The sequence below is a fragment of the Ovis canadensis genome, chromosome 15 (genome assembly GCF_042477335.2).
Source record: "Ovis canadensis isolate MfBH-ARS-UI-01 breed Bighorn chromosome 15, ARS-UI_OviCan_v2, whole genome shotgun sequence".
In the NCBI taxonomy this organism is placed as follows: domain Eukaryota; kingdom Metazoa; phylum Chordata; class Mammalia; order Artiodactyla; family Bovidae; genus Ovis; species Ovis canadensis.
Genome location: NC_091259.1, coordinates 80522501 through 80547663, shown reverse-complemented (window position 1 = coordinate 80547663; position 25163 = coordinate 80522501). Strand labels below are relative to the sequence as shown.

Sequence of the window (25163 nt, the reverse complement as noted above, 5' to 3'; positions counted from 1 at the left end):
AAAACAATGTAATACTAAAGGATGTGCATGCCGTAATGAGTAGGATAAAGTGAGAAGCAGATGTTTCCGACATAAAAAGGTGGCAGTATATTTTTAGCACCCGTGTCATTCTTATTTAAATATGTTTCTAAAAATAAACTGCATAATTTATAAACTTCCTTTAAAATAGAGATAAACACATCAAAAATACAACAAAAGCCCTCTTACAATATGCAAGTTCTACTCTGAAAAATAAAACATGAGATTTCTTTTATGCCCTCTCTACAAAAATACAACAAACACTCTGAATTTGAGTTACCACTACGTAGTACATATTGCTACAAAGGAACATGAAACCTCACCTCAGAGCTATTGATGGCCAAAGCTTGAAGCAGCAGTTTAGTGGCGTCAAGATGAAGGCCATAGTGAATCAAAAGGTTGGCCAAGTTAACAAGAGGAACGTCCTGGTATTGAAGGGGAGCCAAATTCAACGCCCTCTGAAGACAAGCAATAGCAAAAGTGCTGTTTCCTACTGCTCTCCAGTAGAGTCCAGCTTCATTGAGGATCAGCCAGACAGGAGCATTAGGCTGAAAAAGCCCAAATACTTCACTTAATTCAAGAAGACAGAACTCATGCTAAAAAGGATTTTTAATACATGCACTGTAACTTTTAATTACAATTACCCAGCATTTATTTTTCAGATGTCTGAAGTAGGCGGCTCACCTTGTTAATAGCATGAAATAAGAAAGACCCAGTTTCTTCTTCTGGGATAGTATAGTTATTAATACGGGAAAGCAAAATCTGAAATCATTAAAAGGAAGACTGAATCAATTGAAAATAACAGGGAAGACATTTGAAAAGAATTTCTACAGACAGCAATCTTTACTTGAGCTCATCAGGAACAGCTAATTTGAATAGACATTTATAATTTATATATATAACACCAGATCACTGACATATCAACAGGTGTTACCTTACTCACATGTATGCCTTAGTTTCCTTTAACTAAAAAAAAAAAAAAATCAAAAGACATATACAGCACATATATTAAGATGACCTATCATTTCCCCATTAAAGTCAACCTAAGTGTCCAGAACCAAATGAGAAATTATTCAGAAAACAAAGCATGCAATACCTGACGCAACTATCTGCTTTCCTTCCTAACTGGAAAAGCACCAGATCCGCAGTTAATCACTTTATATTCCTGCAGCATTTATGTAACTGTTAGCAACTCTAAGATAGGGATTATGGCCTGTTTATTTTTGTATTCCTAGAACTCCAAACACTGCCTGGAACATAATGTTTTTTTGCTTCAGTAAATGTTGAATGAAAGCAGTAACTACTCATAGTTTCAAAATTGAATTTAACAAAGGTCACTGTGATGGTTTGCTTCCTCTGTAAAAAGGAAATTTTTTCATTTGTATCCATGGAATGGTATTTACCCTAGGATTTATGTTCAGGAATAAGATTCCTAGTTACACATAACTTATAGCAACTACAGAAGACAGCCCAACAGAACATATTTACAATGTTTGCAGAGAGGTTATCAAATTCATACAAATTCCTAAGGACCTCATATGAGTCCAAAGCAGGGTGGATAAGGCCAAGGAAAGAGAATCCTCAAGCTTTCAATTTCAATTATACAAACTTCTGGTGGCTTGGAGGATGCAAAGCTAAACTGCAGTGGTCAGAATGGCCTCCACTAGGTAAACGGAGTTCTGTGTGACTCATCTTTGCAGCCCTCTTAGAGGAGCAGTGCGTAGGTGGTCTGTGCAGACAGCAACCCCAAGGAGCACTTTCCTGGCAGTCCTTCAATGGCATGAGTGACTTCTTAATAACTTCACTAATTCTTTACCTCGATCCTTCAGTTTTATAAACTTAGAGCTCAACAACTGCCCTCTATTTAATTTTTGCTCCGCCAGTGAGGCTTGTGAAATCACCCAGAATGGACGGCAATAAACACCAAGCCTAAGTGAGCCTTACTTTTCGAGCATGGTCATCTGGCATTTTGGCTTTCAGATCCATGCGGACCTCTAATTCTTTGACTAAGTAGGACAGGGTCTGGCTTTTTCTGATGTCAGTTATGGAACAGTCAGGGGTTTGGGCCTCTTCTTCTGAAGAATAATCATCACTGTTGAGTTCGTGGATCCTGGCACAAGAAAAAGGAACAAAATTCATATTTTCAAAGTTTGGGTGACTTCAAAATAAAGACTTAACCTTTCAGGTCCAAGGCTTGTGCTCTCAAAGAACCGCCAGGTGACAATCATGCAGAACCAAGTGCTCTGCCAGATCCATAAGCACTTGCCTGAGTCCTTTATTTTCCGGAGGCAGAAAATACGTTGGCAATTCCCCACCAACAGGGACTCTAGGATAGCTTTCTGCACAATCAGCTCTTTTAGGCCACAGAATATGCTGCTTGTCCTAACAGAGAAAAAAAAGTTTCTCATAAATTTCTTCAGAGTCAATATTTCAACATGCTAAATGAACTTTTAAAAGAACATAAATGTTACTAGGAAAACCAAACAACAATTTAGTATTTTAGGATCTAGAGACTGAGGTAGATTCTAGAATAGTCTTTCTATTGCAGACTGTTCGTCTAAGTCAGTAATTCTACCTGCTCTACCATAGACTGGCTCAGGGTTGGGCAGGCTTAACTCAGCTGAGCCAGTAAGATGCCGGGAGAGGTTTGCTTTGGGATTCCAGGAAAGAAATGCCAGTCTTAGTCTCTTCAGCCACAGGAGCACATTGCTCCAACAGCTGTTGGCAGTCGTCTCATTATCATGAGGAAGACCAGCTTTCCGAAGGAACCAAGACAGTGGATACCAAACTAAAGAAGAGGAAAACGGGGTTACTGGGCCACTGCTCAACCAAAGCCAAAGTTTGCTCTATCTTTGGATTTCCTATAATACGAGGTGAATTTTCTTTCAAGTCAATTTGAGGTGAAGTTTGTGACATATACCTGGAAGCATACAGACACGTAAGAAACTGGCACAGAAAACTATTTTCCCCTTAACTAAGACCTTTTTTGTGCCAATGCCAAAGTTTAGCAATTATTTTATTTGTAAAATTCCATTTTTCTAAATATAAATAATTAGTACCAGACATTTACTAAACTTACAGCCTGAAGCTTTCAAATTTAGGAGTTTATATTTCATATAATTAAATATAAGTGGCTGTATTAACTCTGTTAAATTCCTGAAAATTTAGTAGTGAGGGCTTCCCTGGTGGCTCAGATGGTAAAGAATCTGCCTGTAATGCGGGAGACCCAGGTTCGATCCCTGGGTTGGGAAGATCCCCTGGAGAAGGGCATGGCTACCCACTCCACTATTCTTGCCTCTGCCCCATGGGCAGAGGATCCTGGCAGGCTACGGACTATGGAGTCACAAAGAATCAGATGACCGAGTGACTAACACTGTAAAAAAGAAAGCGTACAATATTTGTCTTCATATCTTCATATCTCCATCGGCTAACATATAATTATCTCTTAGCTAGCTTGGAAATACATATTCATTTACTTGTTTATTTTCTGTATCTTCTGCTACAGTGTCAGCTCCAGCAGAGCAAGGAACCTGGTATATAGTTGTGAGCTCAGCAAAAGAGTGCTGATTGAATACATGAAATATATACAAACATACACTTAGGTCAAATTTAGAAACTTGTGAGGGCTGGTAGTTTTACTTAGAGCTTTGATTTAACATCAGGGTGTCCATGTGCCCCATGTGGCTGGCAAGAAATCAAGACAGATCCTATGTCCTACTTAGCCACCAGCTAGCAGAAGGCCTTCCATTTAATCTAAGCTTAACAACTTCTTGCTGAACAGTGACTGGGGCCATCAGCGGGGTTGAAGGCCACTCCTTTAAGAAATCTTGTCTGAGAAAACTCCTCCATCATCCTCTACTACTTACCCTATATGCATCAGAGTCCCTGCCCCAGATCCAGAGAACAGAATGGGCTACGGGAGAAGTCTTGACCAAATCACTGATATCACTCTGATTTGCTTGAACATCAAAGTTCACAGACATCATACTGGAGGTTGAAGAATCCTCACCAAACTAGAAAATGAAAAGAAAAGTTCAGTCAAATTGAAAGCAGAGAAGCAGTGGTGACTCACATTTAACTTAAACCCAAAATGTTAGTGAATTTTGCAGCCAAAGATGGAGAAGCTCTATACAGTCAACAAAAACAAGACCAGGAGCTGACTGCGGCTCAGATCATGAACTCCTTATTACCAGATTCAGACTCAAATTGAAGAAAATAGGGGAAAACCGCTAGACCATTCAGGTACGACCTAAATCAAATCCCTTATGATTATACAGTGGAAGTGAGAAATAGATTTAAGGGCCTAGATCTGATAGACAGAGTGCCTGATGAACTATGGAATGAGGTTGATGACATTGTACAGGAGAGAGGGATCAAGACCATTCCCATGGAAAAGAAAGGCAAAAAAGCAAAGTGGTTATCTGGGGAGGCCTTACAAATAGCTGTGAAAAGAAGAGAGGTGAAAAGCAAAGGAGAAAAGGAAAGATATAAGCATCTGAATGCAGAGTTCCAAAGAATAGCAAGAAGAGATAAGAAAGCCTTCTTCGGTGATCAATGCAAAGAAATAGAGGAAAACAACAGAATGGGAAAGACTAGAGATCTCTTCAAGAAAATTAGAGATACCAAGGGAACATTTCATGCAAAGATGGGCTCGATAAAGGACAGAAATGGTATAGACCTAACAGAAGCAGAAGATATTAAGAAGAGGTGGCAAGAATACACAGAAGAACTGTACAAAAAAGATCTTCACGACCCAGATAATCATGATGATGTGATCACTAATCTAGAGCCAGACATCTTGGAATGTGAAGTCAAGTGGGCCTTAGAAAGCATCACTATGAACAAAGCTAGTGGAGGTGATGGAATTCCAGTTGAGCTGTTACAAATCCTGAAAGATGATGCTGTGAAAGTGCTGCACTCAATATGCCAGCCAATTTGGAAAACTCAGCAGTGGCCACAGGACTGGAAAAGGTCAGTTTTCATTCCAATTCCAAAGAAAGGTAATGCCAAAGAATGCTCAAACTACTGCACAACTACACTCATCTCACATGCTAGTAAAGTAATGCTCAAAATTCTCCAAGCCACGCTTCAGCAATATGTGAACTGTGAAATTCCTGATGTTCAAGCTGGTTTTAGAAAAGGCAGAGGAACCAGAGATCAAATTGCCAACATCCGCTGGATCATGGAAAAAGCAAGAGAGTTCCAGAGAAACATCTATTTCTGCTTTATTGACTATGCCAAAGCCTTGGACTGTGTGGATCACAATAAACTGTGGAAAATTCCGAAAGAGATGGGAATACCAGACCACCTGACCTGCCTCTTGAGAAATCTGTATGCAGGTCAGGCAGCAGCAGTTAGAACTGGACATGGAACAACAGACTGGTTCCAAATAGGAAAAGGAGTACGTCAAGACTGTATACTGTCACCCTGCTTATTTAACTTATATGCAGAGTACATCATGAGAAACGCTGGGCTGGAAGAAGCACAAGCTGGAATCAAGATTGCCGGGAGAAATATCAATAACCTCAGATATGCAGATGACACCACCCTTACGGCAGAAAGTGAAGAGGAACTAAAGAGCCTCTTGATGAAAGTGAAAGAGGAGAGCGAAAAAGTTGGCTTAAAGCTCAACATTCAGAAAACGAAGATCATGGCATCTGGTCCCATCACTCCATGGGAAATAGATGCAGAAACAGTGGAAACAGTGTCAGACTTTATTTTTTGGGCTCCAAAATCACTGCAGATGGTGACTGTAGCCATGAAATTAAAAGACGCTTACTCTTTGGAAGAAAAGTTATGACCAACCTAGACAGCATATTCAAAAGCAGAGACATCACTTTGCTGACTAAGGTCCATCTAGTCAAGGCTATGGTTTTTCCTGTGGTCATGTATGGATGTGAGAGTTAGACTGTGAAGAAGGCTGAGAGCCGATGAATTGATGCTTTTGAACTGTGGTGTTGGAGAAGACTCTTGAGAGTCTCTTGGACTGCAAGGAGGTCCAACCAGTCCATTCTGAAGGAGATCAACCCTGGGATTTCTTTGGAAGGAATGATGCTAAACCTGACGCTCCAGTACTTTGGCCACCTCATGCGAAGAGTTGACTCACTGGAAAAGACTCTGATGCTGGGAGGGATTGGGGGCAGGAGGAGAAGGGGATGACCAAGGATAAGATGGCTGGATGGCATCACTGACTCAATGGATGTGAGTCTGAGTGAACTCCAGGAGTTGGTGATGGACAGGGAGGCCTGGTGTGCTGCGAATCATGGGGTCGCAAAGAGTCGGACACGACTGAGAGACTGAACTGAACTGAACTGAATCAAAATTACAAGGAAATCAGAGAGTAGGTCAGCTAAAAAGCAATCAGATCTTTAATTTTCAGAACGCTGCCCCAACAGTATTCTCTCCAGATAATGTGTAGCTAGCAACTTTTACTCAACTATGCTGTTGATGTGTGAGAACCCAAGTGTGGGCTGTTCTTCTCTACTTCTTTTCTGCGATTTAGTCTCTTACAGATTTAATGATGGCTGACTTAGAGGTTTGGTTCATTCTTCTCCCCTGTCTGGACTAAAGTGATAACTACTCTATAAAATTAGTGTGCTTAATATAACCATCACTAAAGCATTAAATACTATTGTACAATCAATTTCAAGTATGTACAGCCTCCTCCCAAACCAAAGAACAGTATTTTATATTCTCTCAAGATACCATATTTCCTATGTATTTCTGGAACCTTGTTAGAAAAGAGAGTAGGACTAAGATGGGGTGGAGTAGGAAAAACATGAGTAGAAGGAATGAATATGATGAATTTGTAGCTCTATGCCTTGATGAATAGGAATATAGTCTTTCACTATAGAGTCGTGATGAAATTTACGGATACATAATACTGGAAGCTACACTGGTGCATGGCAGTCTTCCAAATGGTCTGTCTCGAGACCATTATGATTTCCAAAAGTTACACTGTGTTTCAGTCTATTTGATTTCTAAATATTCCCCTTTTCCGCTTAAAATGCTTAGATTTAAGACAGGGAGCTACAATCTTAGAGGGTGTGAGTCCGTTCTTCCTTTACTACTCCTAAAAACTAAACATGGGATATTGCTAGAAGGTGGCTCACAATAATCATAGTAAGCTTTGGCCTCTATTACTATTTCTTTTCCTAAATGACCTCTTAATTTTTGCTTCTTACTCTTTCCCAATGTCTGGGTTTTCTTTTTTTTTCTTCTAGATTAAAGCATTCTAATTTTTCATGGTCTGTCTTTATATAGAAGCTGTCCTGATCTCTTAATTACTTCCACTGCTTCTCACTAGAAATTTCTGTATCTATGATTAAGGACATGATGGGTTTTCCATAGGATATAATAAATGTTATTTTATTTCCAGTCTCCTTTTGAATGAAAACTGGACTCTGGTTGTATTTACTATCCATATCAGCATCAGTTACATGCTATTTGGTGTTGTTATGTACTATTTCTTCCCAACTAGACAGGCTGGGATGTTACGTGCTTGTGTGGCTGTACATGTACGTGTATGTGCCTGTGTGGACATACACAGAGACAGGAAGAAAGAGAAAACACGCAAACAGCAATGGTGCTTAATAAACATTTCTTGTTGATAATGATCATTTTGTTAATGCTTTTGGTTGAAGCAACTTTTGCAAAGAGCATGGCTACTCTTTCCCAAATTGTAAATTAGAGGTCTTACTCAAGTAAGTTATAAGGAAAGGTAAAGGCTTTGAGTCATAGACCAATTCTAGCTCTCATGGTAAAGACAGGAATTAGACACATATGAAAAGACAAATACAGCTAGTGCTTTAGGAAACAGAAATGTCATTCATGAAGTAACTTGAGTACTGTCTATAAATCTGACTTTATAAACATAACAGATACTCAAAATCTTAAATGACAATCACACATTTCAGAGATCAAATATACAAGGAATTGGGGGTGGGAGAGCAATATTACTCTTGATATGCAAAAGTTTATAAGAACTAGAAGAGACCAAGAAAAAGACCTGGACATAGTCCACATTTTCAAAGATATCACCACGATGGTAGCGCACAGGTTGGTCCCACTGGCAATGTAAACTATGCTGCTGGTTGACCAGACGGCATATCTGATGATTTCCTGGGATACAAAAGGAAATTAAAACTGATGAAAAGACCAACAATGCCAACACAATTTTCTTAGTCTAAGTCATGTAGTATTAGCCCTGCACTCTTCAGAGCCTGGCGAGTACTCATGAAGGGGTACTTATCCAGGGGAAAACGCCTTAATGGTTCATTAAATCATTCTAAAGCCTCAATTTCTCCATCTATAAAGGAAGGTGCCACTAAATAATCACTGAGGTGTCTTCTGGCAATTCTATGGCTGTAAAATCTACTGAGTAAATTGTTGTAAGACTTTGCCCATCTCTCTGGAGACAATTTGCTTTATATACTTCATAACTTTTTCAAATATATATATAAGAGCTCTGGTTGCATTTTAGTACAGACTGAGCAGTAAGCAATCCCAAGGACCAAACACACTCTTTACACTCAAAATAGCAAAGAAAACTTGTCAGGTGAATTGTAAAATGGGACTATAAATGGTCATGTGGTTGTTCAGTCACTCAGTCACGTCCAATTCTTTGCAACCCCCAAGAGGCTGTAACAGACTCTGCTTATCAAGGGAGAAGGATATAACATAAGGGATTCTACTCATTTCTTCTTTGGTGTCAAGCTGTCGTACCTGCTCCCACAGGGTTTGCTCATAAATGAAACATTCTGGGTACAACCAAATCACTGATATGCCATCAATGCCAGTTCCTTTAGACCAGTGGTTCTGTTTTGGGGTCACAGACGGTAAGAGATGTTCATAATGGGACTTCCCTAGTGGTCTAGTGGTTAAGACTCCATGCTTCATCTGCACGGGCACATGTTCAACCACTGGTCAGGAAACTAAGAATCTGCATGTCTACACGGCAGATATATAGCTCTATATATCATTTTCCCAGAAAAGAAGTTGCGCATATACACCATACTGTGTGTAATCTGGGGGAGGATTTCAGAATCTCCTGAAAGTAATCCACTGATGACTTTCTTTGCTTAAGACAAAGTCTAAACTCTTCTAAAATAAAACATTTGTTTTCAATGGAAGAAAAAAAGAACATGTAGTCTTTCTGCCAGTGTTAGCTGAAAAGTGTGGATTTTTTGTTCCCAGGGTGTGTCTGGCTTGCATTAACTTGCTGAAGGGCTATGTTGCTCTGTGTGAGCTTTCTGACCACCAGCAGCAATTAGCAGTTTGTTACAAAAACAAGAATCTTAGGCCCCACCTCAGACCTCCTGAATCAGAATCAGCATTTTGATAGGATTTCCAAGAGACTGGCATGCACATTACAGTTAGAGAAGCATCAGTGTTGGCCACAGAAGGCAAAAAACTTTTGGACTCAGGCTACAAAAGTTGGCTTTTACTTTAAAATGTGAATGATAAAAAAGCTAGGAGGATCAAACTGGCTCCTAGGCCTGCCGGCCCACTTGCAGTGATAATTTCATTTTAAGATTGAAGGAAATCATAAGCACAACTTTACACTGCTTCGTGGCTACGTGAGAGTTCTGAAAGTGAAGCACACTAGACGTGAACTTCCTCATCTGCCTTTAAAAATTACTTGGAATCAGGACTTACCTAATTGTGCCTCTTTTGCCATCTGTGTCTCATGGATGATATTTCTTAGGATCTGCTCTTCCTGAATCAGCTTATGTTTTTCTAGGATTTCCTGCTGCCTCAGGTAGTGGTCATGTTGCTTTTGATACTCCTTCAACTCATTCAGTGTTCGCTGGAGGGATCTTAACATTTTTTAATGCCAGGAAAAAGTTACAGAGCTTCAAAACTGTAAATGTTTAAGCCCACTTAAATACACAGATTTTCTGGTTCTCAGCAAAAATTGCAAGATTTTTACTTTTAGCAAACAACCACTGTACCACCATCTCAAAAACCATGGGGCTAAATAAATGCTACCGCTTTATTAATATTTGTGTGGTAAAAAGACATGTGAAATTCTTCTCATAAATACAACAATTAATGACATTAAATGGTGTGGTGGACTTTGCAAGGGCCAAAAAAGACACAGAGCGATATACTACAAAGCTCTACAGATTTAACAACTCTGTTTTTCTCCACAAAGATTAGTTCCACGGACATTCAAAGCCTTTCTAGAACCTTCCTTTTCTTTTGATTCTACCTAAACAAAAGGTTAACAAAAAAGGCTCTTGCATTGGAGCTCCTTGGTTTACAGATTTGGGGGAAAACCACAGAAACTGCTTGGAAAGGAATATTCTCTACCAGCTGATGTCAATAAATCAGTAGCTTCATTATATTTAGTCACAAACATCTGATTACTTATTACGCTTAACATATGGAGACTTAAGAGCTGAACAGATTGTGTAAGAAGAGCATAATATTGGAAGAAGCTCAGCAAGGGCAAGTTCTGAGCAGGTATAACAGAAGCCAGGCATAAACAAGCTATCATTCTTTCCTTTTTGACTACGTCAGGCTTTTAAACAGATTGGAAAATGGAAAATTTATTCATTAAATGGAAAATTCAATGAAATCCTAATCTCCACTGAATTCTTTAATAATCAGACTCAAAATTTTATACGTGATAAACAATTCACTTCTGAATTATATGAAGTTCCTTCACTGGTCTTATTATTTATTGAATTAAATACAGTACATTTTAAAATTAAGTATGAGGACCAAGTACAACAGAATTCTATTACTGTGCAACTTATACAAATCTGTAAAACATGGGCCAAATCATCTCTCTCAACATCACTTAACCAAAATAATAGCCCAACCCTAGGAGTCGAAGGGGAGAAAGATCGAACATAGCATGTGCCAGTGAGTTTACTGACAGTCTAATTCATGGAAATAAAAATGTAATCAACAGAGTTACTAAGCATCTGGCAGTATCCCCCTCCTTCATCAGACTTCATACAAGTAACTGATGATCAAGATTGTAAAGATTTAAATGATGGCATGTACTGTAAACATTCTCTGGTACCTAGAATCATTTACACAACCACTGACTTGTGCTAAGCCTCCTGGATTTGGAGAAAAAGGACAGGACTAGTAGAAGTGAAAAGGTGTTTTTCTTAATTCTAATGAACAAATTAACACTGATTTCACCCTATACAGGTCTAACCTATGATCCTATCATGCTTTAGTAAAATAGTGCTTTAGTAAAATTTTTTCCTCCGAGTTACCTATGTTGAGCTTCCAATTTCTGCTCGAGTTTTTGCTGACACAGGACGGCATGCTTCCTCTTTATAGCTTGCTCAAACCCAGGTTTGGCCTGTAAAGCATGGTCGTAACAGAGCACTGAGTGGTTATACTCCCCAAGCATCTAAAGAGACAAAAACAAACACACACACATACACAAACACAGGAGGGAAAAATGTTAGCCTGGTCGTGTCTGTCCAAATGTCCTTATGATTCATGAGATCACACCAAATTTCATACAGTGAATATTATTTCAATCAGTGGCCAAACCTCCATAACATGACGCGATCCTGTATAGGATGGCTCAGTTCAAATAACTGCTATCTTAAGAGGACTACACTAAAGAAGTTTAATATTCCTATCAATTTATTATTCTTTTTTGTCAAGAGGCTAGGACACTTATGATTCATTATTGTTTGAGTTTTTTTTTTTTTTTAGGTTTCTTCATTTCTATCCCCTTTCCCTTGTCTAGAAAGGAAAAAGGTATTTTTTTTATTCGGGAAAAAAAAAAAAAAAAGGAAAGAGCAACTGGATTGGTTCATGTAAAAAAAGCTGTATTTACTGCGTATATGTTTCCTAAAGTGTAATAGCTAGTGAAGAAGTCACTGTCGTCCAGAGCTGCATGGACCACAACAGCAGCATCAGCGGAGAAGTGTGCTCTGTGCAGAACGTTTGCCAGGTTGACCAGGGCAATGTCTTTATTGTGCCTACAAGAGAAGGAGAGATGTAATTAGACATCAGGAAAGAAGCTTGTGCTCCACAATTATCTGTAACTACCTGACAGGTGCAAATTACATTCAAAGCTATTGAGCTTTGGAAAGCAATTTTGAGTTTGCTTACAGATGGGGAAAATAATTTGAGAAAATCCTAATGTTTCGTTTTACATCATTGATGGTGCTTACTCAATCTGATGGCTACAAATTTTGCCACAAAAGTCAAGGCTGGCAGACATTTTATGATTTTAAAATGTATTTACGGCTGACATTTGCTTTGAGAAAAATTTAACTTTCGATAATTTCTCCAGCCTAGGTCCTTACTTCCAAGTCCCAAGTAAGTCAGAGGGCATCTATATCGCATATTTTTTCCTTAACAGAAATCAGAAGCGTGTTATGCCGTTATCGTTTTGAACTCTTTGACATCTACCATTTTTGACTGGACTAATTTCTTGGAACAGGGACTGAGGAGAAAGTAAGTACATACAACGCTTCTCTTTGTTTATATATATATTTAACAGTCCTGAGTTGTGTGGAAAATCAACAGGTCCAGAAGGGCAGGAATCCTACCTGGATGAGAAGTGAAGAGCTCGCATGGCACATTCCACTACTTGATATGGCTCATTCTTTATTCTCCAGTAAAATGAAGCCATGTTATATAGTACCCACGAGGAAGAGTTCTAGAAATCAAATACATAAAATGACAACCAAACATAACCCAAGATAGTTTCTTCAACTCAGAATGTTCAAAATGAGTACCGTTACCACTCTAGGCCGTCTGAAATTGGTAAAGATCAAGACTTACACAGTAGTGACAAAGCAGAGGGCAAAGTACAAATAAACTATCTGTATCAAAAGAGGTTTTTGATTAGTAGTTGAACAAGTACACTAAGGTGCGGTCTAAACAGAGAGACTGTCCAACCCTAGGCTATCATTCCAAGAGGGAAATAAAGCCGACAATCTTACCAAGCGGCCACAACTTGGGCCCTATTTCAGGACTTCAGAAGTTAGAATCTAGCTTACTTAGAAATGCTAGTTGTTCTAACATGAAATTCCTGAAATCAACATACTGTAAAGTTTCCTATTTAAACATCTGAATGAAGGTATGTTTGTAAGCAAATACAATGCTTTTGTGAAAGATGAATTTTTAGTTGTCATTTTCTCAGTGTGATCAGAAACTCATTCAGATCTTCACATTGCTAAAAATGTCTACTATATATTAATAAGTATATTATTTAGTCAAGTTAAACAGAAGTTCAGATAGCAGACAGGTTTTCTCCTTTCGTGCCTTCGATTTTTCATCCCTGAACATACACTGATTGCAACCACAGAGAGGTCAAAACACTAAACTGAACTGTGTCAAAAACTCAATGTAAGTTTAAACCCAAGTAAGAAATCTCAAATTCAGAATGAAAAAAGTCATAAAATTTAAGATAAAACAGAAAAAACATATGACAGCCAATGTTTAATATCTTTAATAAACAGATAGATCGATACAGGATACAGGATGCTTGGGGCTGGTGCACTGGGATGACCCAGAGAGATGATATGGGGAGGGAGGAGGGAGGGGGGTTCAGGATTGGGAACTCATGTACACCCGTGGCAGATTCATGTCAATGTATGGCAAAACCAATACAGTATGGTAAAGTAAAAATTAAAAAAAAAAAAAAAAAAAAAATCTAAACAGAGAGACAAAAAGCCAAGAGAATATGGGCCCAAAACATGGACAATTCAAAAATATGAAACAATGGCTACTTAGCAGGTGAAAAAAAAATACAAAACTTAACTACAAAAAATAATCTAAAAGATGCAAGTTTTTCTCTTAAAAATTGGCAAAGATTAAACAGAATGCCAGTATTCACTACAGGCTACAGTGTATATTAATTGCCGATATTAACTGTAGGTTAGTAGAGCATTTCTTGGCGGGGGGCGGGGGGGTAGGCGCAAAACAACTTAACAACCTGTATGTATAAAACCTTAAAAAATGTGATTACTCTTTTACCCCCAAATTTCATGACTAAAAATTTATCCTTGAGAACAATTTTTAACTAAAGAACTTCCCTCGTGGTCTAGTGGATAAGACTCCACCTGCCAATGCAGGGGACATGGGTTCACTCCCTGGTCCGGGAAGATTCCACATGCGGGGCAACTAAGCCAGTGAGCCACAACTACTGAGCCTGCATGTCCCAGAGGCCATGCTCTGCAATAAGAGAAGCCACCACAATGAGAAGCCTGCACACTGCAGCTAGAGTGCAGCCCTGCCCACCACAAAGAGACGAAGCTCACGCGCAGAAACAGACTTAGCACAACCATCAACCGTAAGACAAAAGAGGTGTAACTATAAAAATGTTAAACTAAAAAAAAAAACCCTCCAAAATATTATAAAACAGTAATTACCTCTGACTTTAAATGACAAGTTTTACTTTCTCTTTTACAGATTTTCATGTAGTCTGTTTTTTAAAAAGGATCCGTTATTTTCTTTCTAAAAGCTATTTTTAAGATTAAAACCAGTATAATTCTGCTTTAATCATCCATTAAGTATTCTATCTTCAAGGAAAAATTATGATTTTTGAGTAATGCAATGAAAGATTTTAGCACTAGGTACAGTTGGCTAAGGAATGCTATGCTCAGTTGCATTCAACTTTTTGTGACCCTTTGGACTGTAGGCCCACCAGGCTCCTCTGTCTCTGGGATTTTTCAGTCAAGAATACTGCAGTGGGTTGCCATTTCCTCCTTTAGGAGATCTTCGCAACCCAGAGTTTGAACTCACGTCTCTTGCATTTCCTGCATTGCAGGCAGATTCTTTACTGCTGCGCCATCAGGGAAGCCCCGTGGACAATAAACAAGCAAATACACGAAATATCAAAGGTTGTGCTAAGGCCTGAATTCATTTAATGGAACCCTTGTTCCATTAGTACTCCTCCCATTTTGCAGGTGAGGAAACTGAGGCTCCCGAGATCCCAGAGCCCAGAAAGGGCAACATTACGACATGAACCTGGGTCTTGTAATCCCAAACTCTGCTCCTGCTGGCCTTCTGCGACCTCACTGTCCTGAGCATGCTCGGTGCCATCTCTAATCCATTCCAAGACAGCTCGCTCTGTTAGAAGAAATTCTCCTGTTGTCATGAACTGAGGTCCATACTTGGCTGGTCCCAGTTTTGCCTTTTGGGGCCACCCAGGACTGCTTCCTCTCCTCTTACCCAAGTCATCCTGAAAGGTGAAGGCTGAGCGCCGAAGAATTGATGCTTTTGAACTGTGGTGTTGGAGAAGACTCTTGAGAGTCCCTTGGACTGGCAAGGAGATCCAACCAGTCCATCCTAAAGGAAATCAGTCCTAAATATTCATTGGAAGGACTGATGCTGAAGCTGAAACTCCAATACTTTGGCCACCTGATGTGAAGAGCTGACTCATTTGAAAATACCCTGATGCTGGGGAAGACTGAAGGCACGAGGAGAAGAGGATGACAGAGGATAAGATGGTTGGATGGCATCACCGACTCAATGGACATGAATTTGGGTAAACTCCAGGAGTTGGTGATGGACAGGGAGGCCTGGTGTGCTACAGTCCACGGGGTCGTAAAGAGTCGGACATGACTGAGCAACTGAACTGAACTGAACTGGTAGGTTCTAGAAAGAGCAGATGCTATATTCTTTCACAACTGATTTATGACTTAGGCATCAGTCTGTCTTTTAGTAGCCTTTTGAGAAAGCTTCTTTTTAAATCAACAAATGGTTTTTAATCTGTTTTTAAAACTTACATTGTGAATTGGGACAAAAATAAATTAAAAATTCAACATGAACTACTAAAAACATTATAAACAGAGTACTCTACACATCATATTGGAAGAGAAAAATAAATCTTTAAAGAAAAATCTTTCAGTAAGATTTCCTATTAAATCTCCTGCCAAAGCTATAAATGCTGGAATGTCACTACTTATTATTCTTTCTCTACTGAACACTTTTTTTCTGCCTGGCACTTAGATACCACATTCTTCTGAACATCCTTTTGGGCGGCTTCTGCTGGCCCCTCCTCCCTCTCTGCTTGACAGATGACATAGGAGGACCCAGGACCTCTTCTCCAACTTCACTCTTCTCCAGATGACCTTATCCAATCCCATCGTTACAAAGTCTCCCTGTTTAACAATTATTCTCTCTCTCTAAACCCAGCTCTGACCTCTACTGGAGTTCTAGACTCATAAAAGTATTTCAGTTTAACCTGACCCATACAGAACTCTATCTTAATCTTCTTCCACACCAAACCAGCTCCTCCTTCAGGTTGCTCACGTCAAAAATTAAGCAATTATCCTTGATTTCTTTTTCTCTCATTCTCCACATCTGATTAAGCAGCTTCTAAACATCTTCTGAAATAGTTTAAGTCCTTTCATTTCCACTACTAACCATTCTGGTCCAAACCATCTTCACCTCCCTCTTGAATTACTGCACTAACCCTCTAACCGGTCTATTTCCAGTTTTGGCCTCCTTGAGTCATTTCTCCATACAAGTTTGAGTGTACTTTTAAAAAACACTAATTAAATTATGTCCCTTCTCTGCTTCAGCTTCTCAGCACACCTGGAATAAAATTCAAAGTCCTAACCTTGGCTCTCAGAGCTCGAGATAACCTGGCCCTGGTCACCTTCTCTGGCTTCATTCCCTATCACCCTCCCCTTCGCTCACCAGGCGCCAGCCATACTGACCTGAATTTAATTATAACACCTGTTATAGACCGAACGTGTCTCTCTCTCAGCATTCATATATAGGTGCTCTAACCCCTAGTGTGGCTATATTGAAGATAAGGCTTCTGAAGAAGTGACAAAGGTTTAAAATCCAATACAGCCAGTGCCCTTCTAAGAGCAAGATTTTTTTCTCTCTCTCCCCCTCGCACCCACTCCTTCCCAAAGTACACACAGAGAAGCCACCTGACGCCACAGCCAGAAAGCGGCCACCTACAAGCCAGGAAGAGTCCTCACCAGGGACTGAATCAGCCAGCAACACGACCCTGGGCTTTCCAGCCTCCAGGACTGCAAGCGCTCGGTTGCGGAAGCCGCCCAGTCTGCGGCATTCTGTGATGGCGGCCTGAGCTGACTCATCCACTCCTAAGCTCATCAAGGTTTTGGGGCTGTGGCCTCAGCCTAGAATGCTCTTCCTTCATCTCTGACTTTTGGTTTCTTCTTGTCATTCAAGTATCAGCTTAAATTTCAACTTTCCAGAGAGGATAACCCCGCCTGATTAATCTAAAGTAGCCACCCAATAAACCCTCTATTTTAATTTTTTATAGAGCACTTACCACTATGATCTACTTTCAACTAACAATTCTCTGAAGGATATTTTAAATCCTAGGCCAGTTTTCCCTTATTATTCATCAATTCTGGGGATGCGGTATTTTATATTACTTTCAGAAAAACAAGATGAAGAAGGTAACTTAGCTACAAAAATAATCTTATATAAAGTATTTGAATAAACATATATTTGGGTAACAGCATAAAAATATATATATATATTTGAGTAAACTGTATATAAATATTACAACTACACATTTTACTTAATACCACTCCATAGAAACTAGCCTGCATTTTATGAATCTCCTTAGGCACAGAGAAGAGCAAAAACTATTTCTAAATTCCCACATGCTATCCTCAATGATACATTTAAATTCTGGGATCCTGTTACATAATTCTGCATTCCATTTTTTTAAAGTAGATGTTTCTTTAAAAGAAAATTACATGAAGATTTTATTGTTTGTGGTGATTTTTTTTTCCTGTTCAGAGAACAGTGATAATCTATGTATTTACTATGTGTAGTTATGTACCAAAGATGCTAATGTTAAATTTTCCTTCACACTCAAAATATATAACCTAGCCTATAAGCCCTGTTGCTTATATTAGTTTATACTTTGTTTTTTTCAAGAATTAGTTCAAATAAAACTTTGTAGCATCTCGCCCTGGTAAAGGGGACTAGATTGTCAACGCTTCTGCCTAACTTTGAACTACACAGTTTATACTGCTGTGATCAGGATTTAAAATCACTCTCTAGACAAAAACAAGCTAGGGAGACACTTTCTGAGAGAAAACTACCTCCTGTTCACAGCCTCTGGGCTCTTCAGTCCCGGACGACTTACCTTCTGCAGGCCTTCATGAATGAGATGGCCTATGTCATCTATGCTCCTTCCTAATCGTTTAGATAGATACGTGAAGATTGGATCTTCTTTAGGTAGTAGCGGTGCAGAAAGATTAACTCTCTCTTGTACACCCTGAAGAGAAGAAGAAAAGATTGAAAACAGAGAAAAGAAAAAGGAGATTATGAGACATAAAAGATTACAATTCGGTATCTTAAGAGTGTTTATTCTGAAGGAATTTTAAAAGTAGGAGATGTCTGTTAAAACAAAAAGCTGTTTGGAAGGAGAGAAGAAAGAAAAGAAAGCATGACTAAGCCAGAGATTAAAGAACAAAATGAAGATGAGGCCCCCCAAATTTCTCTACTTACTCGTAAGTGCTGAAAAGCATGTATACTATATGGAAGTTCTAAAATTCTAGTACAATCAGGTTGCTCAGGGTCTGGAGGGACAGGAGATTCTGTGTCTATATAATCTTCAGGGCTACAATCAAGAGGCAAGGAGTAGTGAATGAATGAAAAGTGAAGAAATGCCAAATTTTCCCCTAATTAAATCATATTCTCAAAGCATCTCACTTTACAATCAGTATTAGTCAACATGCATACCTTTTTCATATAGTTGCTATTGGAAGAAATTAGTTTGAGATTTCAACTTAAAGGAGATAAATCAAGAGTTAAAGAGAAAATAATAGGTAAGTCACAGACTGTTAAGACTGCAGACTTTTCAGCTAATAAGACACTGCTAAACTCTTTCTAGAAATGTTAAACTAATTTACACTTTTGTATACAGTTTTCCCATATTTTACCAGTTACTGATTTTTAAATATTTTTTTCCAATTTGATGAAAAATATGTTTTAGCATGCACTTACTTGATCATTACCGAGAAATATTTTTTTCCACGTGTTTATGGGCCATTTGTACTTTTTACTATAAATTGTTCAATTTTCTACTGTGATGATAAATATTTTTAATTGATTTGTAAGAATTCTATACATAGTATATATTTTGAACTTTCAAATTTCAATAGTCATCAGTTATTGAAGCTTTTTCTAATTAGAGAAATAATCTCAAATTCAGAAATGTCTGTTCAGGAAGAAGTACTTTTATTTTTGGAAAGAGAATTTTTTTTACCTGATATCTTTGCTCTCCAAAGTTATGTACGTGCCATCATATAGATCTAGGTCCCCTAAGGGCACCTTGGCTTTGATGCAGTCTGGATCCTCTTTATTATGCCTCTGTTCCAGTCCTGTATCTCTGTCCTCATTCTCTTCTATGTGAATTTTTTGAGCAACTAATTGCTTCTGTTGAGAAGAAAATAAGAACTTGCTGGATTTTTCTAATATTACAACCTACATATCATGTAACAGAAAAAATTTAATGTGTTAACCAAGTCAGAGAATTCTAAATATGCTCTTGGTTACCTTAGTTGACATGAATGAGCTTCTCAAAACAAGTGTCCATATACAGAAAGTAAGAGAACATGACATGTGTAATACTGGCACATAAGTGCCTTATGAAATGATCTCTGACTATCTATAAAGCTATATTTAACAACTTCCTGGGCACAGGATGCTCAGCAATTAAAACCACCTTGAATTGTCCAAACATGTCATATTTCAGTCCTTCAAGACAACCAGCGTGTTGATAGTACTAGCTGGAGTCACTAGGTTTGAGAGAAACTTCTGCTACTCATATTTTTTTCCCAAATGTATAGAGGAATTATATAACAGCTATATTTCCACTACCAATCTTAACATTTTGCCATACTCTAGATTTTTCTAAAAGAAAAAAAAATAGTTGAAGCCCCTCTTACCTGTCTTTGAAACCCCTCTCTCCCTTTCAAAAGTTACCCCTACCCTGGGAATCCCATGGTTAGGACTTGGCACTCTCACTGTCAAGAGCCCAAGTTCAGTCTCTGGTTGCAGAACTAAGATCCTACGAGCCGCATGGCATGACCAAGAGAAAAAAATAAATATTACAAATACATAAGCAAGCAAACAAAAGTTACCACTATCCTGAATGTTTTATGTATCATTTTCATGTATATTTTTATAAAATATTACTATACTGCCCTTATTCTCTTAAATATTACTATATATCTCTCTCTAAAATCAACATATAGCACTGCTTTGCAAGTTTTAAAATTTTATATATAGTATCATACTGTATATTCTACAGCTTCCTTTATTTAAATTTAACACTTTTGAGATTTATCTACATTGGTCAGTATAGTGAAGGTCTGTGGTTAGTAAACTGTGTATGTCAGGAAACTGCTTTGTCCTCACACCTGAATGATGGTTTAAGAGAATATAAAATACTATATTTAAAAGACTATAAAATTCTGTACTTAACATTTGATGCTATTGTCTTCTGGTATTGATTCTGCTATCTAAGAAGTACACCCAGTTGTCACTACTTTGAAGATAAACTGTATTATCTAGTCTCATGGATTTATTCCTGTGTCAGTGATTAAGAAGGATAAATGAACTTAAATCTCTAGCTCAAGCCTTTACCCAGGAGTCTCCACAAGAAGAACCAACTCCTCATTCAATGTCTCCACTTAGATTCCTAATAGGCATCTTCTTAATATACCAGCCTCCTCCCCAGTCTATACCTCCTTCAGTCTTCTCATCTCAGCTAAAGCCAACCTCATCTAACATCAACTGCTTGGGTCAAAACTCCTGGAATCATCCTTCACCCCATCTCCATCTCTGTCTCCTCCCAACCACTCCATGACCATCTCCTGGGTCTAACAGTTTTGTAGCTGCTTCCAGGTTCTATCTAGATCCAAAGTCCAAAACCAGATCGTACAATTTTAGAGTTTCTAACCCAAAGTGACACTCTGCCCTGAAATGGTGTTCAGGAAACTGAAGATGCAATCATTGAACCACTAGATGGTTTGGTTCATTGTTTGGTCATTAGGTTTTGTTTTGTCTTCCTGCCTTTTAAAAATTTTTCCCACCAGACTCTTTTCATGCTCCGTCCCAGTCTTCAAGCAGTAGTGAATCTGGTGATCTTCCTTTATCTTGCACAGAACACTGTTGTTCCCTTTACTCCACAGAGATGAAATGAACATCAGGCAGCAGAACCTATTCCTGGTCTTGGCAACCAGCAGGTTTATAGTTTTAGCTACGTTCTCAACTTGGTGTTTTCTGTTCCATTTTCAACTCTACGGAGATTGTTTATGTTGTGTTCAGACCTGACTATATTTTACTTTCATTTCTATTTTGTCTTTCATCTGTCATTGTGTATATGAAGCAGAAACTAAGTACTATGTATAAACTCATTACATTACTGTTAATAGATGTACTAGTTTAAATTTATGTAAGTGAAGTCGGGAACTTTTATGTAATGAGAAGATGAATGGCTACCTGGTTTCATCTCTGTAAACAGCCAGGAGATAAGGCGTCTGCCTCCGGTTCTGCCGTAACTTGTTTCATGAAATCAGGCAATTCAGTCTTTAGGTCTAATTATTTCCTTACCTCTGAAATGAGGATGATCTTTATGATTCCTCTAGCTTTCTAAGACTCTGATTCTACTCTTATTATTCCCAATAATTTTCTAAATCTCATTTTGCAAATTGGGTTTTTTTCCTGCAACTTAAAAGTTTCATTAAAATTTGAATTCAATTTACACTGTAATTTTTAAGAGGGGGTTATATGAAAGAAAAAAAACTTTTTCAAATAGTTAACACTATTTGCTACTAAGAAAAATCAGTTTATAAAAATCAATGACAGAAACCAGAAGGTCAGATATTATTAGTGCTAATAAATATCAGCTTTTTAAAGTGTGGAAAAGAATCTGAAAAAGAATAAATACGTGTATATGTATAACTGGATCACTTTGCTGTACACTTGAAACTAACACAATATTGTTAATCAACTATACTTCAATATAAAATAAAAATGAAGGAAGAGTTTTCAAGATGCAAAGTGGTGAATGGTTTTCACCTCAGTCATAATAACACAAACTACTAAGATCCTAATTTTTTCTACCTGAGAATTAACATAATTATATTTTTATGAGGTATTCAAACCATTCTTCCTTTTGATATTTTACCCAAACTCTCCTTCCACGATTATCTTGAGATAATTCCTCTTCATATTTGATGGAAATATTTATACATGGAAATGCTGTTCAAGGACATGTGAGTCAAGAATGAGGCATAAAACCAAGGTTCCAGTAGTCTGTTTCTCTTACTGGTGCTCAAATAGCATTCTGATTTAAAAAAAAAAAAAAAGAAAAGTATGATCTAAAAATAGAAATTCCTATAAAAGTCAGAAGAATTAAGAAATAACAGGTTTCAATTCTTCTTTGACCACAGTGCTACTGCTGCTGCTGCTAAGTCGTGTCAGTCGTGTCCGACTCTGTGTGACCCCAGAGACAGCAGCCCACCAGGCTCTGCTGTCCCAGGGATTCTCCAGGCAAGAACACTGGAGTGGGTTGCCATTTCCTTCTCCAATGCGTGAAAGCGAAAGTAAAAGTGAAGTCGCTCAGTCGTGTCTGATTCTTCGCGACCCCATGGACTGAAGCCTACCAGGCTCCTCCGTCCATGGGATTTTCCAGGCAAGAGGACTGGAGTGGGTTGCCATTGCCTTCTCCAGCTCCTATGAAATGCACCACGTATCAGCTGTGTGTTGCTTGTCCAGCTGTCTCACCTCCAGTTCTTTGAGGTAGTTAACTGTTGTTTCTTGTCTCATTAATATGACTAAGTCATGGGGATGCTTCAAGTTCATAGGTGAATCCACCTGTAAGCAAGCAAACAGATAAAGTTCAGATTTCATTAAAATGTACTTGGATTAATGAAGTTTCAATATGCCTTAAATTACTGTTCAATCGCCATTAGTCAGTGTGAGGTGCTCAGTAAATTTACAGGGTATTTCAAAAGTGATCATGTGTAAATTTCAGCAAAGAGAATGAGAGGTTCAGTAGCTGTCCCTTGAACTCCAACTCAAAAGAGCAAAGTTTTGAAATGAATATCCTGACTGGACTAGTAATATAAGAAATATTCAAGAAGAGAAGTATTTGGAAATGAATGATAAATTCCTTAAAATATATGTTATACCTATACTAACAAAAAAAAAAAGGATTGCTTTGTCTTGATAACACATTCTATATCTAAACAAGTATGGCAGCAATAAAACGAAAAATATGAAAAGCATCTATTTTTACAGGCTATTTGTGAAACCATAAATCAGAGATTATATAAAATAACCTTGGGACTTAAGAGTTTAAAATTCAAGTTTCTGAATCATAAACAAGCAACTATGTTGTTGAAGATGTAGGGAAAATGAATCCTTATATGCTGGCAGCAGGCTTATAAACTTATTATTTGGAGGCTCATTTGACAACATATATCAAAACTTTAAAATTACATACCCTTGATTTAGGAATAGAAACTCTAGGAAACTATAGGCATTCTTTAAACAAGTGGGCAAAGATACACAGAAAGATGTTCACTATATTGCCTTTAACTGAAAACAAACAAAAAAACTAACCAAACAACAAAAACAAACCTAAGTCCATCAGTGAGGGAACAGGGAAATCAATTGTCCAATAGAATGGGATACAGAAAAATTAGATCTACTGTCACGGAAAGATATTCACAATGCGTAATTAACTAAAACAGTGATAAAGAATAAGCGTGTTATTTTTTTTAAAGAAATTACGTTTTCATAGACTTAGATGTATACATGTCGGATATGCTAAAAACTAAGCTGGTTTACTTTTGGAAAGTGGGATTAAAAAGAGAGGTATATTTATATCTTTTACTTTTTACACTTGTATATTTTTCAATTGTCTATATATGTTTACAACAAGGAGAAAACAACACATACACACACATGGGGCTTTTTGAATTTCAGGAAAATCTAAGAAAGTGGCCTTGGAACCTAAGACATGAATGAAGTTCCTGGTATCCCTTAGGGTTAGACTGTCAAATTATGTACTAGCTCTTTAGAAGTTCTACTTTGAGAAGAAACTACATTCATGTAATCTCTAAGAACTTGCAGCAGCTCAATTAATTAATTTTAGAGCTAGTTTTTTAAGAGCAAAAGATAGCCTTGCATAGACCTTGGTAAATGCAAGCCTATTAAAAAAAAATTAAAGAGAGGGAATGAGAATTTTCTGGTGGTCCAGTGGTTAGGAATCAATGCTTTCACTGCCAGGGGCACAGATTCAATCCCTGATTGGGGAATTAAGATCCTGCAAGCCATGAAGTATGGCCAACAAATAAATAATAAGAGGGAATAAAAATAACATGGAATAAGTCCAATGGTTGCTTTAATAACACGCACAGTAGTACTGGGTGATGCTAGGTGACTGCATACAAAACTCATCCGCCTTTCTTCATTCTACCGTCTCAGAGATGCCAGAAGAAAAAGAGATGCTAGTCTGGAGTAACTTCCACTCATATTTTCATAGCAATTATCCGAACTACATAATCACCATTATACAGTGATGGATAATTATCATCACCCAGGGCCTCTCTTTCATAACTAAATCCCTTCACTGCTTCCCCTGGCTTTCCTACTATATCGGAATTTACATTAAAACTGCACTCTGAATTTAAAAGGCACTAAAAATATAATAGCAAGGCCTATACTTGACCACTTGAGCTGTTAATCTCTATCAAACAATGAAACCTAGCAAAGGCCTACAAGTAAAACGGTAGGTGTTTCTCATTGAAGGGTGGACATTTTTGCTTCTCTTACATATTCAACAGTCAAATGCCAAAAGGGCAGGGAAAGTAATTATACTGAATATGACCTGATCTAACTGCAAAGTCCATCAATCTTTTATACAACAATATAATATATTATTTGTAATATACTACAGCACACCAAAATTTTTACAGGAGAAAATGTAAAAGGTACAGCCAGTGGTCAGAATGCAAAAGAGCTTTAATAGGAGGTCAAAGAAAGTCTTGACTTTGGAACTAGCCAGACCTCGAGAGGTACTGATTTAACATACCTCTCTGTAAGTGTATTTAAATGAGGTTTTTAGAAAAAAACAAAAACAAAAAAAAATCAGAGAGAGGGAGAAGGAATGTGGGAGTGTGACATTCCCATTC

At 38.0% G+C, this 25163-nt stretch overlaps 1 protein-coding gene across 4 annotated transcripts in view; it reads right to left on the bottom strand.

Moving 5' to 3' along the window:
• The window catches only part of TTC17 (tetratricopeptide repeat domain 17), a 125598-nt gene that overhangs the window by 79961 nt on the left and 20474 nt on the right, over window positions 1-25163 (bottom strand). For all 4 annotated transcript variants that reach the window (XR_011249252.1, XR_011249253.1, XM_069553943.1 and 1 more), the window contains exons 2-15: window positions 22750-22839; window positions 19223-19392; window positions 18463-18574; window positions 18098-18229; window positions 12555-12664; window positions 11834-11978; window positions 11256-11395; window positions 9676-9836; window positions 8027-8139; window positions 3885-4031; window positions 2285-2400; window positions 1963-2128; window positions 703-780; window positions 342-566 (exon numbers count right to left, since the gene is read on the bottom strand). Coding sequence is in view for 2 of the 4 variants with exons in the window: in XM_069553943.1 (XP_069410044.1) it covers window positions 342-566; window positions 703-780; window positions 1963-2128; window positions 2285-2400; window positions 3885-4031; window positions 8027-8139; window positions 9676-9836; window positions 11256-11395; window positions 11834-11978; window positions 12555-12664; window positions 18098-18229; window positions 18463-18574; window positions 19223-19392; window positions 22750-22839 (1905 nt within the window). In the remaining 2 variants the exon portion in view is untranslated. The remainder of the gene's footprint in view (window positions 1-341; window positions 567-702; window positions 781-1962; window positions 2129-2284; window positions 2401-3884; window positions 4032-8026; window positions 8140-9675; window positions 9837-11255; window positions 11396-11833; window positions 11979-12554; window positions 12665-18097; window positions 18230-18462; window positions 18575-19222; window positions 19393-22749; window positions 22840-25163) is intronic.